We start from the raw sequence: 13,625 nt of genomic DNA on the forward strand, positions 1-13,625 counted from the left end.
GTGGACCCAGGAGGCTGCAGGAGGCAGAGGAAGGGGGACCTTTCCTAGATTTGCCCAAAGTCACTGTGAGTGGCCTTGGAGTCTGGTGACCAGGCATTCTCTAAGCATGCTGTGTGTGCCCTCGCCTCCCTGCTTCACTGGGGCCCCATCTCTCCCCTTGGCAGGTGGCCCCTTGCCTGGCACAGAGTGGGGATAACATGTCTGGGATGGAGGACCATCCAGATGGGTTGGGCCCTGGGCCAGCATTCAGACAGGTTTCCCTACTACATTATGGCCCAGCAGGCGGTCTGGGGAGGGGAGCTGGCCTAGGTGCCTGTGTGTGTGTGGGGCAGATATTAGCGGTCAGCACAGGGTCAGGGGCTGGGTACCCTAGTCCTGGGCTGCGGGGAGTACAGGCTAGGGGCACGAAAGAGTGAGAGCTAGAAGGCCTGGGGACAGAATGAAGTGGGCACTCAGGACTGTAGTTTCACACCCAGAGAATAAGCCCTCAGAGCCCCTTGTACCTGCAGCTTGGAGGGAGGCATCAGCAGCAGGGGTCCCCTAGGGCACACTTGGGAACCACATCACATGTGAGTGCCACCGTGGCAGGTGTCCTGCCCCCAGGGGCATAATCCTGCAGTCACATGACACCTCTGTGATCCCAGGGGTAGCCCACCATTTGCCTGCCCTGAGTATGGGACAACAGACACCCTGTGGACTTTAGAGAGGCATGACCCACCAGGGGGGAACGGGGAGCTCCCTGGGGTTCTGCCTGGAGGATTCCCAGAGGCAGAACACATGACTAATGTGGGAAACCTGGGCTGGGCTGTACTCCCAGTTGGGCAGGGTTTGACAGTGGTGCTTGGAGAGACCCTAGGAGGGCTGGAGGATTGGGACCACCACACTGAGAAGGGAAGGCATACAGGATCTGTGCTCAGAAGGTCCCTGATATGGGAAAGGCCAGAAGACACGGGCAGAGCCCCTGGGGAGGTTTCCTGGGCTGGCAGCACTAAAGATAGCCATGGAGCCTGGCTCCAGAGAGAATATCAGGATTCAGAGTAGACAGCTGGCCCTGACAGGTGCAGAGGTGTCAGCCAGTGGTTCCTGTGGTCCGAGCCAGATGGGAGCCCCCTTAGCCCTCCGGAAGGGCCCAGGGCCAAAGTGAGTCTCCCCCAGCTTCAGGGATCTTCCCCATGTGTATATGGGCATGTGTACCTATGTGTCCCCCCCACCAACCCCCCCACCCTGTCCCACTGGAAGCTACTGTTAGGTGGTCCTCTACCAACACCCTGGCCTCACCTTCAGCCCAAGAGACACTTATTTTTGATTCTGGAAGCAGGAGTTGCTGATGAGTCTTGTTTATTTTAATGTCCAGGGAAGGAAGAATATATTTATCAGCTGAGGTCATCTGCCTAGATGCTCAAGGGCAAGGATGGGGGTGGGGTGAGAGTGGGGAGTGTGCACTCAGCATCACCACACCCATGTTGGTTGAAGATGTTTATTTTGTGCCTTGTGGGGTCCATGTGTGCTTACAGCACCCTCAGGGAGCAATGAGGGGCTTGGGAAGGACTTCCCTCAACCCCTGGCAGAGGCAGTCATGGATGATATCAGGCAGGGGTCCTCAGAGAGCTCAGACAAGAGCCTGGTGGCCCTACAAGATGGGCCTCCCCGTTCCCACTCTCAGCCTAGGTAACAACGAAGGTGGTGTTCCAGCTTCTCAGCGAGAAGCCTAGAGCCAGGACTCCAGAGCGAGCTGCAGAGCAAAGGGCCCAGGACCCTGGAGGTGGCTGGAAGGGCCTCCCCTCCAGGCATATATACTGAACTGCTTCGTACCATGCAGTTTTTTGTCTCTGCATTCCATTCCCTTTAGATTTATAGTTAAGTTCTCTCTGGAGACAATAGGGTTTGGAAGACTGAGGAAAAGTGGGCTCCCCTCTGGCATACCAGGGGCCCTAGTGAGCCCTAAGCTCTGGTTCTCAGGGAGCTTCTTTCTGGAGCAGCACAGGGCCCAGGGGATGAGTGGTTCTCTTGCCAGACCCTTGCCCCCTTCCCCCCAACACAAACCTGGTTGCTTTGGGAACCATGTGTCAGCATAGCCAGCACAGCTGGGAAGCTGTCTGACCACCACTGCTCCATCTTTGGGTAGCCCCACTGCACACCTGTGGCTGACCCGGTCATGTCTTTGCCAGGGCTAACCTCAGAAGTGGGGGAGACCAGCAGCAACTCATAGTGGGACACAGTGACTCACAGGTGTGGCTTTCTACCCCCACCCACCGTAAGCAGCAGAAGTGAGAGAAGGAGGGCCCATCTGGAGGTTCAGTGGTCCCTGAAGCCCTGGTTGAGGTGGACCTTGGAGCTGGGGACGGCAGGGTCCCCAGGGCTGGAGCCAGGGAGCAGGCTCTACAAGGGTGCCTTTCCCAGGAAGACCCCAGCCCCCTGTGCTGGAGAGACTCCTGCAGTGAGGAAGCTCTACTCTGCTGGGGGACTGGGACTGGGGGGTGGCGGTAGCCGTAAGGGACACCGAAGGCAGTGCCGTCCCAGGAATGGGTCCTGAGGCCACCATGATTAGCCTGGCCTGAGTTCAGAGGGGTTGGCCACAACAGCCCCCCCCACCCCAACCGGGGGAGAGGCCTGGGGCAAGGGGGCCTGCACTCAGGTCACATCAGTCCACAGACCCCGGATTCCCAGCCCCAAACCTCTAACCGGACCATGGGTTCTTCTTGGGCAGTCCTTGTGGCTGACCTGGGGTGGTCATGGGCCTGGATGTGGCTGAAGGCTGCACTCCAGCCGCGGGGCGGGAATGCGGGCTCCTTCCCCGACTCGCTGGTCCTGAATGGAGAGCCCACATAGTAGAGGCGAATAGAGAACAATCTATTTTACACTTTGGGTGCCTGACTGATATTTTTCAAATATATGGACTTATAATGGGCGCGTTCCATTGGTGTCATCCTGGCCTGACAACATTAGGGGCTGCAGGGAACATGAGGGTAGGCCGAGGTTCCACATCTCTGGCAAAAGGCGCCCCCGCTGCCCAACCTACACCTGCCGCTCCCGCAGTCGCGCATGCGCAGCTGCTCGCGAGCCGCGCGCCTCGCGTGATTCCTTCCCCTAGCGGGCAGGCGCGTTCCACCTCCGTCCACCGGGGGGCGCAGTCCATGTCCTGTTCACCCCTGACGGCGCATGCGTTTAGCCTTGTACGCTTTTACGCCTCCGCAGCTTTCCCGGCCTTGCAGCGTCCTCCGCGGATTGTGCTTCCGGCGTGAAGGTTACAGGCAAGATGGTGCCGCCGGTGCAAGTCTCCCCACTCATCAAGGTGAATCAGGGTTTGCGGCCGTCGCCAAGTGCTCGGCTCCACGTGCGCGACCCCAAGGAACCCGGGACCCGCGCCCCCGCGGGTGCGAGCCCTCCACCCCCACTCCCCGCTCCCCGCGCCGCGGGTCCCCGCGAGCTGGGAACCCCACCCCAGGGACTCGCGCTCCCGGGACTCTCTCTCTCTGCGCCCCGATCTCTTGGGCTTGGAACCAGCATCACCACCACTCCCCCGCCCGGTCCCCACGGTTCCGGGGCCCTCGCCCTGCGCCCCCGACCCCGCGGGCTGGGAGCCCCCTCGCCGGGACCCGCGCCCTGCATCCCCCGTCCCAGCGCTCCCGGGACTTCCGTCCTGCGCCCCGACCCCGCGGGCTGGGAGCCCCACCCCCGGGACCCGCGCCCTCGGGACCCGCGCCCTGCGCCCCGCGCCCCGGCCTGCCTTTGACCAACTTTTCTCCGCAGCTGGGCCGTTACTCCGCCCTGTTCCTCGGAGTGGCGTACGGAGCCAAGCGCTACAGTGAGTGACCGCGGCTGGCGGGGCCGCTATGTCGGCGGACGGCAGGGGAAACCCTGGGGCTTCTTATAGCCAGGGGGTGGGGGCTCTCTAGAGCCGCCTCGTAAACCCCAGCGAAGGGCAAGAAGGGGGACAGGGTTGGGAGGCGCCAGCCCCAGGAACCCGAGCGAGCTTGACCGCGGAGCACTGCCGCGGCAGATGTGTAGGTCGCTTTGCGATTAGCGCAGGTGGTCAGGACCCAAAGTGCATTCTTACGTTGGGCATCCGGGGGAGCTGGAAAGCAGCTAGTTCTTGTTGAAAACTGGGGTGCCAGGTGAGTGCTGGAGAAGTGTTGTGGTCAGATGCGAGTAGCCTCGGGTGGCCCAGATAGCTGAGCAGAGAAGGTCTGGTCAGGTGGCGCGGCCCCTGCAGTTGCCCTCCCGGTTGTGCACTCTGCCGAGCTCTAGTCAGGCCTTGACCCACGCGGAGAGAGAGGAGTGGGAAGCACACGGGTCAGGCATTCACGGGGCACTAAATTCCTTTTAAGTGTTTCTGTGAAGACACTGAAAGTACTTCCCCATATTCACGCTTTCCTTGCACAGGTTACCTGAAACCTCGGGCGGAAGAGGAGAGGAGGATAGCCGCTGAGGAGAAAAAGAAGGAGGATGAACGGAAACGGATTGAGAGAGAACTGGCAGAAGGTACTGGACTGAGTGTATCTGAAAGTTTGGTCCTTTGCCTGGGCTTTAGAAACATACAGGTGCTGCTTCAGGCGAGCCCCGCAGTAGGGGTAGGAGCTGCCTCCTTTCTCCCAGCACTGGCCAGCGGGTCCTCTGGTGGAGGGAGAGATGGAGCAGGGCGGTGGATGTGGGGGGACACGGTGAAACCTTGCTTGGGCGAGGCCCAGGTCTCTGGGCGTTGGAAGGGAGTTGTTTGGGAATGTGCCACGCTCAGAGGCCCATAGAACCAGAACCAGGCATCGTCCCCCACCGACTGCCATGGCAGGCTGCAGTCAGAGCGCGCAGGGACAATAGTTGAGGCAGCACACGGCTGGGCTTCCACTGTAGCCAGATCCTGGGTTGTTGAGCACCGAACATGCGAAGTGGTCCTTTTGGGTCGTCTGAGTGTGTAATAACACGAATATTTTCCTTTGAACCTTTCAGCCCAAGATGACAGCATACTAAAGTGAGCCTGCCTTTCTCTGGAACGGTGTGGATGAATAAAGCTTTCTGTGTTGTCTGATGCTCTCCTGTACTGTCGTCAGTTGTCTGATTTCCGGATTCAAGCTCTGCACTTGTGCTCTGTTCTCCATTTATGTTGGGGGTGGGGTGGGCTAGGGAGTGGGTTTCAGAATGGACCTTCTGAACCCAGGGTGCAGTGCACAAACGGGCAGGGAACACAGAAATTCCCATCACCTGTTCTCTGAGGTGTCTGACTGGGGAGCCCCAAAGGGAGCAGTTTATCCCAGACACAGGCAGCTTGGATGTTGTGGCTGCTGCTTGGTCTTCAGTGAGCTCTGGCCCAGACACTTTGATGGACAGTACAAACGCGGGTTGGGAGGTGGCCTGATGCCCTTACTGATGGGACCTGGATCTCTCTCCCCTTGTCGGGAACCCTCCCCTCGACCCTAAGGAAGGCCTGTGACCTTCTGAGGACCAGGCTGGGGTGCTGCATAAAGCTCTGCAGTGGGCTTGGGCTCTTGCTGAACTGACGGCCACGTTCTGCCTGACTCCTCATGTTGTAATGGGGCCACTTCCCAGCCATAGGCCTGGCACAAAGTTGGTAAAATGAATTCTTTTGCAAATGGGGGTGGGAGGCTAGATGAGAAGCAGTGGATAAGCACTTGAAAGCCTTGGTTTTAGTTAAGTTGAAGGCTGAGTGAGCCCAGCTCAGTTCCTTCTGGAGTTGTTGGTTGGTGCCCTAATCATGGACTGTCAGCGGGTCTCCCTGCTGAGATGGAAATTGTCTCCTTGCTGTGTCTGCATGGTTGTGGGGGGTGTTGGTGTTCCCCGCCCGCCCAGGAGCTCAGGGCCTCTGTGGGTGGGCTTGTGTGGCATCCGAAATGGCTTTTCCACAGCCCATCTAATCAGGCAGCTGAGAGGAGTTTACTGTGGGGTAAGGTGTCCAGTGTTGGGAATGAATGATTTGGAGCTCATGTGGTCAGGATCTGAAAAGTCCTTAATTTCTACCAGGTAAGTAATACCCATTTCACATGGGAGTCATGCGTTTGGGTCTGGCTCTGCTGGTGCACAAACAGTAAGGGAACCATCACTGGTGTAGGACTTGGGCAGACCCCAGCTGTGGCAGGGTGCCCCCTTGACCTCAGTGCAGAGGGCTGTTCCAGGTGTTTTTGCTCAGGTCACTCATGGCCTTGACCTTGGTGGCAGAACTTTCTCATAGGTTAGACATGATGTGCCCTCCACCACAACTGCTGCTGCATTAAAGAAAAGGGCAACTTGTTTTTATTGTATTCTCAATTTCTGGCCCTATTTGCCCCGGAACCAGATAGGTAACAACTGTGTATCTCGTCTACCCATATACACATTACATGTGCGCCTGTGGACCTCACCCAGTGCTTTCAGACATGCAGGTCACTGACCCTTTCCAAACGTCTCTCTGTGGTATTGCTGTGTACCCAAAAGACAGATGAGTGTAAAGGACGCTTAAGTGTATTTGTAGTTGACTTTATAAAAAAAATTTTTTTTTTAAGATTTTATTTATTTAACAGAGAGAGAGAGGTGTCACAAGAGGCAGAGAGGCAGGCAGAGAGAGGGGAAAGCAGGCTATCTGCTGAGCAGAGAGCCTGATGTGGGGCTCGATCCCATGACCCTGAGATCATGACCTGAGCCGAAGGCAGAGGCTTAATCCACTGAGTCACCCAGGTGCCCCAATATAAAAACATAAATCTTAAAAAAAAATCAAAATATCCAAAGTTGTCTTCAGTCATTTTCTTGGGCTTCCTAACCTCCTGTAGCAAATGGTTGGAGGTGGGGTCCCAGCGGGTGAACGGATTGGGGCGCCATCAGAACCCATGGACCAGCTCACAGGATGCAGCAGGTCGAAGACTTGGGTGCTGGGCCGCCATTGCAAATCTCTGTTCCTGCTGCAAGAGAGAACAAGGGTGAGAGGACTGTGTCTGCCGGCCCCGCCTCTCCTGCCCTGTGTCCTCTGCCAGCCCCGCTAGAGGGAGGGCAGAGTGTGGGACCTGTGGGAAGCCTGAGCTGATTAGCCTAGCCAGGACTCAGCCTTTCTTATCTTAGCTCTCATGACACTTTTAGTTCTGGTGCCCCCACAGCCCCCATAACTTGACATAGGTTTCCTCCCCAGGGCAGGAAATAGCAAAAGTCCCAGGGCCACAGTGGCCACGCACAGGCAAATACCAAGGCAACAACGTCAGGGATTCTGTCTAGGCCCCATGGTGACTCCTTACGATGAAGCCACGTGAGCCACATTACCAAAACAGCAGGCAGGGGTGGGGTTGAGTAGGGAAAGAAAGGCTCTGACGTAGTACAGGGGGAGATGTCATGTACGCTTGACTCTTAGCTCCCGTATTTTCTTTTTTTAGGTCTTTTTTTAAAGATTTTATTCATTTGAGAGTATGCGTGTGTGCGCACAAGCAGAGGGAGGGGCAGAGGAACAAACAGGCTCCCTGCTGAGCGCGGAGCCCACTGGGGAGGCTCCAGCCAGGACCCCGAGATCATGACCTGAGCTGGAGTCAGATGTGCGCCCTTAGGTCTTCTGTTTCGTTTCTGAGGGTACATGGAAGTGGAGGTAGATTTTCCTAAGTTAATTAGGAGGGAACTGCTGTCTGGTGGTGGAAGAAATAGCTGTTGAGAGTTCTCAATGTTTCACCTGGGCTTTCCTCCCTTTAGAAAGGAAGTAACATTCAAATAGTTACTTCTTTAGAGAAAATGAGAGTCCCTGGCAAGGAACAAGGAGATCCTGCAGTCAGGCCCAATCCCGAGGGATGGCTGCCTCTGCAGGAAGGAGCCTGAGCAAACCAGCCCCACCTGCCCTTCTTGTTTAACCTCGTCCCTTCACACACTTCCGTGTGGGGACTAACCAAACACCCGCCCTGCAGCCCAGACCTTTCTTGGCTGTTGTCTTTTCCTCCTGTTGCTGCTTCTGCTCTTCCAGGGCCTTGACTTTGGCCTCATACTCGTCAGCCAGGGCCTTCCACTCCTTCCTGTTGTTCTGCAGTCGGTCGAACATGGGCAGGATCTCTTCGTGGAAACGGGAAAACTCCTGGACAGGAAGACAGGGAATCAAGAAGCTGGGTCACACCTCCTGAGTGCTCCTAAGCATCTGGGGCAGGTGGCCTCCCCATGACTTGGCCCTCGCTGGCACCAGCCTGTCCCCCACCACCCTGCCCTGCTCACCCAAGAGGAGAACTTGGGGAGGGGACCTGTCTGAGGGAGAAGGGAAGGCCATTGAGATGTCACTTTCCCAGCAAAGCCCTGGAAACGGAGAAGAGAGGATGGGAAGGGCACAGGTGGTCTTAGTGGGGAGAGGACCCCAGGAATAGAGAATATCAATGGCAGAAGGGGAGTCCTTTGGCAGAGAGGGTGGGAAGACTTGGGCAGACAGGTTGGTCTTGCAGCCCCTTCTCCAGGCTCTTCTACGCACATCACACACACACACACACACACACACACACACACACACACACACAAGCATGGAGCATGTGGATGGACTTGGGGAAGGCAGTGGGAAGGGGGGTGCTGTGGTGGGGCTGTGACCTGTGACCTTCAGGACTGGGATGTTCATCCTGATTCTGCCTTCCTTTGCAGCACTTAGAGTCCTGCTGAGGGGGCACCAAAGGGAGCTGAGCTTTCATTTCAGTAAGGGGAAGCCCAGGTGCTGTGATGGTCGAGGTAGGGAGTGGACTGGCCCAATCAGGGCTGACTTCACTCAGAAGCAGACAACCTCCTCCTCACAGCCCCCAGGATCAGATGGAATGGAGCCCATGGATGTGTCGGTCATCACTTGGGAGGGGCTCTGCAGTCAGACCCCCAACACACTCCCTGACCAGTCCTCTGGGCTGTGATGTCACAGCACATGTCCTTGGCACAGTGTTCCCCGGTCACTCAAGTGCAACATATGTTTGCTGGGTGAGGCATTCCCAGCTGGGACAGGTGGACCCATTGCTGTCCCCCTGGGTTCATAGGCACTGAACAGATGCACCCACAGATACGCTGCAGGCCATGATTGGCGGTGGCTAGATGGGGTCTGGGGAAGGGACAGGTGAGGTGAGACCTCATGGTGGGAGGAGGATCTCCCAGAGAGTGGAGACCTGTGGGAAAGCATGAAGAGCTTCTGAGGAACTGGTGAGGGGAAGGTGGGAAGGGACTCCTTAGGATGACACTGAGGATTTCAGATTTTAAGTGCAAGGATGAGGCAACAGGGGCTATGGCAGGCCAGGCCATCGTGTGAACCCACACCAGTCCCCCCACTCCTGTGAACCCAGCCAGGCCCCACACCAGCCTGCTCACCTTGTACACAAATGTGCACACAAAGTCGATGAAGCCAACCTGTAATTTGGGGAGCTCGGCTGCTTTGTTCCGGTCCATCATTGGCTTGGGGGGGAGCAGAGAAACCTCTTCTGAGCCTGCAGGTCTCACTCAGCCCCACCCGGCTCAGATGAACATGTCCACAGAGACACAGATGAAGCAATTTCCATGGAATGAGTGGAGCCTCTGGTCTTGGGGCTTAGACTGCCTTGATAGATGCTGGCCCTTACAGGGGGGACAGTCAGAATGCCCCTCCCCTTCTCTGAGTCATCTGGTAGTTCCACCATGAGTCCACCATAATGCTCCCAGTTTCAGGTCCTGGAGCCCCTTCCTCCCACTTTCTTGGGAGCTATCCATGGTGCTAACTGAAGACCTGGCTTGAGAGCCCTGCAGGGCGAAATCCAGAGGCCCTTGGACGGGCTATCCTTGGTGTCCACATACTCCAGACCCCCTGGGCTGTCCCCTGCTAGTCTGTCCTTCATAGCTACCTACTGTCTGGAGCTCCATGTAGCAAGGGTGAGCCATGCAGGAACTAGAGGCCTGCCTGGTCCCCAGGTGACTTGGCTGGTTGGTTAGGACACCCTTTCCTGCAGCCTGTCTCTGGCCCCAAAGCCTTCTCCACCCCATGATCAGGCAGCTCCACTGACTGGAATTTACTTGTAAGACAAACCCTCTTTCCATCTTTTCCAAATTCTGTTGGATAATGCTATGCTGTCCTCATCTCCTTGGATACTATGCAGGTTCCACTGTAGGCTAGCAGCATATTCCTGGTCCCACATTACTGACCCAAAGATCTCAGCATCTTCCATCTATCACGGTGAGGGCACCTGGACTCCTGCCACTGGCCTTCTCTGGCACGGCACTCTCCCCACTTGATGCCCTTCCTGGAGCAGCTCTCAGCCTGGCTGAGGCTCACTGTGGGGCTGCCTGGGCCGGGGAGGCCCTGGGAGATGGGTCATGTCCTGCCTTGACCACTTTTGACAATAACTTTCCATTTCTGCATGGGCATCACAGTTTTACCGAAACCCTATTTTTTTCTACAACTTTACCCAGATCCCGAGCCACCTAATTTATACTCAGCTCATGTCACATGATGGACCCCACAATGTGAGACTGAGGTCCCAGCACCCCAGATCCCCAGGGGTTCCCTGTTTGCACCAAGCAAGGCCTGAGGTTCCCAAAGACCACAGTGGGGTTAGAAGATTCTGGAAGTAACACTCACAATGGGCTGCTGATCCAGAACTGTCCTTTCCAAGTCACCCTGTTCCCAGAACTCAGCCGCCACCAGCAGAGCAACCTGGTGGGCAGGGGGTACATAAAAGGCAGTGATCTTGTGGAGTTCAGCGCTTGGTCAGAAACTGACAAAGGGCCCTCAGTCTTCTCTGTCTCAGGCCCTCTGGGATTCCCAGTCTTCAGGCTGGACCTACCGCCCAGTGAGCATGTTGGTGTGTGCCCACATGGTGGCCGTGAGCCCAGCCCCAGAGTGGGGGCAGAGGGGCAGTCCTCAGTGCTACTTGCAAACAAAGGTTCTGTCCCCCCTCTCAGGCTTCTCCTAGATGCAATTGCAAGAGGCAATGACAAGAGGCTGGGGCCCTGCATGAATTCTGACCTTGCTCTGGACTTCCCATGGCTTGGTGATGGCAGACAAGTCACACGCAGTCATCATCATGGCCCTGCAGGAAGATGAAGCTCCAGGTGTGCCCAGGCTGGCCTCTCTCCCTCCCTCCCTCCCTTCCACCTCTGCTTCTGGGCACTCCTTCCACTAGTAGACCTCCTACTGTACACACACCCACTCCAACCCTAACCCTCATTCATCACCTCCCCCTCCCCTTGCCTCCATAAGCTAAAACCAACATGTCTTCACTGGGCAGCTCCCAGTGCCCATGATTTACACATTTCCTTGTTGGATCTCTGGGACGGGCCTGGAGGAGGACCATAGTTCTGAATCTCCACTTTGTAGATTCATCAGTGAAGGTTCATGAATAAGAATTATTGCCAAATCCACAAACTAAGGAAATGGACTGTCTGACCCCAATCCTGTACTGTCTCCCCTGAAAACGAGGAACAAGTAAGAGGCTTCATTTTGACGCTTCATCAAAGCTATTTAGAGAAGAGCTGTTCTTGTGTATTATTCAGGGGCCTGGTGTCTTCTCCTTTGGGAGGGGCACGTGAGGGTTAGCCAGCATGGAGACTGCTCCTGCTGCCCCTACAGCTCACATGACTATCTCCTTCCGGGTCGTCTCCAGGGACAGGTACTCCACCCAGCTCTTCCTGTCCTCATAGTTCTTAGACTCATCCACAATCTTCTGGAACATCGTCCTCTTCCTGAACCCCAAGAACAGAGAGAGACAGTCGACCCCTACCCGCTCACCCCATGAAGGACACCCCTCTCCTCCTTGATCCTAACCCCACCACCCTTCTAGGAGAGAAACTGAGGTAGACAGCTCAGGCCTTGCAGGGCCGCTGTGCTGGCAAGGGTGTTCTAGGAGCTCTAGGTCCCTACCCTACCACTCCCACGACCCCCCAGGTTCTCATCCCACCTCCCGCAGGGCGGCTGCACCCACTTGAAGTAGAGTGCCAAGTCCGTGGCGATGATGGCTATGTCCATGAGATGGATCACGTGCTCGTGCTGCCGCCGGTTCAGGTTCTGGTAGATGTTCAGGGACTGCAGGAAGGGTTAGGGTTCCCAGTCTGTCCCCTCCCCTCCCAGGAACCATCTATCTGACCCTACCCTTAGGTCGCAGGTCCTGGGCAACAGACCCTGCACCAGATCCACCACTGCCGGACACCTGAGCCCACCTCACCCTGCGGTGGGGGCATTTCCACGTTCAAACCCCACCCATCACCGCCGACCCTCCTCTAGCCCCTGGTCAGAATGCCCTGTGGCGTCGTGGGCGCTGGGCCAGGGAGGGCCAGGGGTGCAGGTGACAGTCAGGCATAAATATGGAGAAATTCTGAGTGAGGAATGGGACACGAACCTCCTCAGAGAGCAGGAACTTCCCAAACTCCAGGTGATGCCTTTCCAAAATCGAGGAGCCGTGGAGCTTGGCTAAGGGGTTCTGGGATCTGTTACAGAGGTTTCGTTAGAATCAGTTTGGCCAGAAGCCCCCACAGAGGCTGGTTGTGGCCTCTGGGTGCCCCTGCAGTTCCCTGCTCGCCAGGGAAGGGGCCTCCCCAACCCTCAGTGAGCTCCGGGCTGGCCCCTCCCTGGGCCACTGGACACATGCTCCCCCAGAGCACCCCGGGGGGCCCAGCGTGCTGCCTACTTCATCTGGTACAAGTTGTTGGTGCCGCGGTGGTCGATGTCGTGGCACAGGCCCGCGGTCACCATGGCGAAGGCCTCCAGGTCCGTGTAGTAGCTCTTCAGCTTCCCAGTCTGAGGGTACAGGGCCCTACAGCTGCGCAGCTCCAGTGGCCTCCCCGCCCCACTGCCCCCGCTCTGCCCTCCCCTCCCCTCCTCTTTCCTCCCCACTGCGTGGGGGGAGGGGTGGGGAGGTGGGGGGTAGGGGGGTGGTGGGCTGGATGCAGGCAGGGTGGGGAGGGGTCAGGGCCTCATGTTGCTGCCTGCCTCAGCCCAGGGGCCCTCCTGCACTCCTGGGGTGGGGGGTGCGCCCCACCTCCTCCTTTCCTCTGCCAGCGAAGGCCCCCACCTCGCTCGCAGAGGAGCACCCCCCTCCAGCGCCTGCCCCTCACAGGCCTGACCCAGTGGGAGGGGGGCAAGGGCAGCCCCTGTCATGCCCATGCTGGACACGCACCATGAGTAGCGTGAACATGGTCTGGGCCACATTGAAGCCGTGGCGCCAGTTGTGGTAGGTGATCCTCCGGTAACCTTTGCTCACAGAAAACAGAAACCGCACCAGGACCTGAGGGGAGTTGGAGGAGCATGGGCTCTGAGCACGGTGCGGGAGTCCCCCCAACAGCCTGGTGTGAGAGTCCTTCCTCTCCCAGCCATTTGCTGCTGGCCCCTGACCACTCTCCTGGGTGGGACACCTGTGGGGTTGACGAGGGGTGGCGGGCAGCCTGAGGGGGGATGCCGGGAGGGGACCAGTGTCAAAGCTAAGAAGAGCTCCAGCTTGCAGGGGGCCTCCAACCTATTGCCCAGCCCCAAATTGGGAGACCCCAGGCAAGGGGTATGGAACGTTTTAGAAGAAAAGGTCTGTTTCAAGAGTGGTGTTTGAATGGCCCATGTGTGGGCTCATGGCATGGACAGTGGAGAAATAAAATGGAGGCTAAGGGTCCAGAGATGAAGGGGCAGGCCCCGGACGTGTGAGCCTTCTCCTACAAGGGCAGTTACCCCTGGAAAACAGGGTGCAGGCCGAAGGGGCCTCTTACTC

At 57.4% G+C, this 13,625-nt stretch overlaps 2 protein-coding genes across 3 annotated transcripts in view; one reads left to right on the forward strand and one right to left on the reverse strand.

Moving 5' to 3' along the window:
• Positions 1-3,175: 3,175 nt before the first annotated feature.
• Positions 3,176-5,031, forward strand: ATP5ME (ATP synthase membrane subunit e). The gene is made up of 4 exons (XM_032857043.1): positions 3,176-3,292; positions 3,751-3,805; positions 4,384-4,482; positions 4,945-5,031. Exons 1-4 carry the CDS (start codon positions 3,257-3,259, stop codon positions 4,968-4,970), a joined length of 216 nt encoding a protein of 71 aa, XP_032712934.1. The 5' UTR covers positions 3,176-3,256; the 3' UTR covers positions 4,971-5,031.
• Positions 5,032-6,760: 1,729 nt separating this feature from the next.
• Positions 6,761-13,625, reverse strand: part of PDE6B (phosphodiesterase 6B) — a 32,902-nt gene continuing 26,037 nt past the window's right edge. The window contains exons 13-22 of one of the 2 annotated variants that reach the window (XM_032869794.1): positions 13,047-13,154; positions 12,558-12,667; positions 12,270-12,357; positions 11,856-11,956; positions 11,509-11,616; positions 10,901-10,964; positions 10,514-10,588; positions 9,274-9,357; positions 7,870-8,026; positions 6,761-6,881 (exon numbers count right to left, since the gene is read on the reverse strand). In XM_032869794.1, coding sequence (XP_032725685.1) covers positions 6,823-6,881; positions 7,870-8,026; positions 9,274-9,357; positions 10,514-10,588; positions 10,901-10,964; positions 11,509-11,616; positions 11,856-11,956; positions 12,270-12,357; positions 12,558-12,667; positions 13,047-13,154 — 954 coding nt within the window. In that variant the 3' untranslated portion in view covers positions 6,761-6,822. Of the gene's footprint in view, positions 6,885-7,869; positions 8,027-9,273; positions 9,358-10,513; positions 10,589-10,900; positions 10,965-11,508; positions 11,617-11,855; positions 11,957-12,269; positions 12,358-12,557; positions 12,668-13,046; positions 13,155-13,625 lie in introns of both variants that reach the window. The other variant, XM_032869725.1, reaches the window with a different exon arrangement.

The sequence above is a fragment of the Lontra canadensis genome, unplaced genomic scaffold, assembly GCF_010015895.1.
Source record: "Lontra canadensis isolate GAN:19392208 unplaced genomic scaffold, GSC_riverotter_1.0 scaffold1, whole genome shotgun sequence".
In the NCBI taxonomy this organism is placed as follows: Eukaryota; Metazoa; Chordata; class Mammalia; order Carnivora; family Mustelidae; genus Lontra; species Lontra canadensis.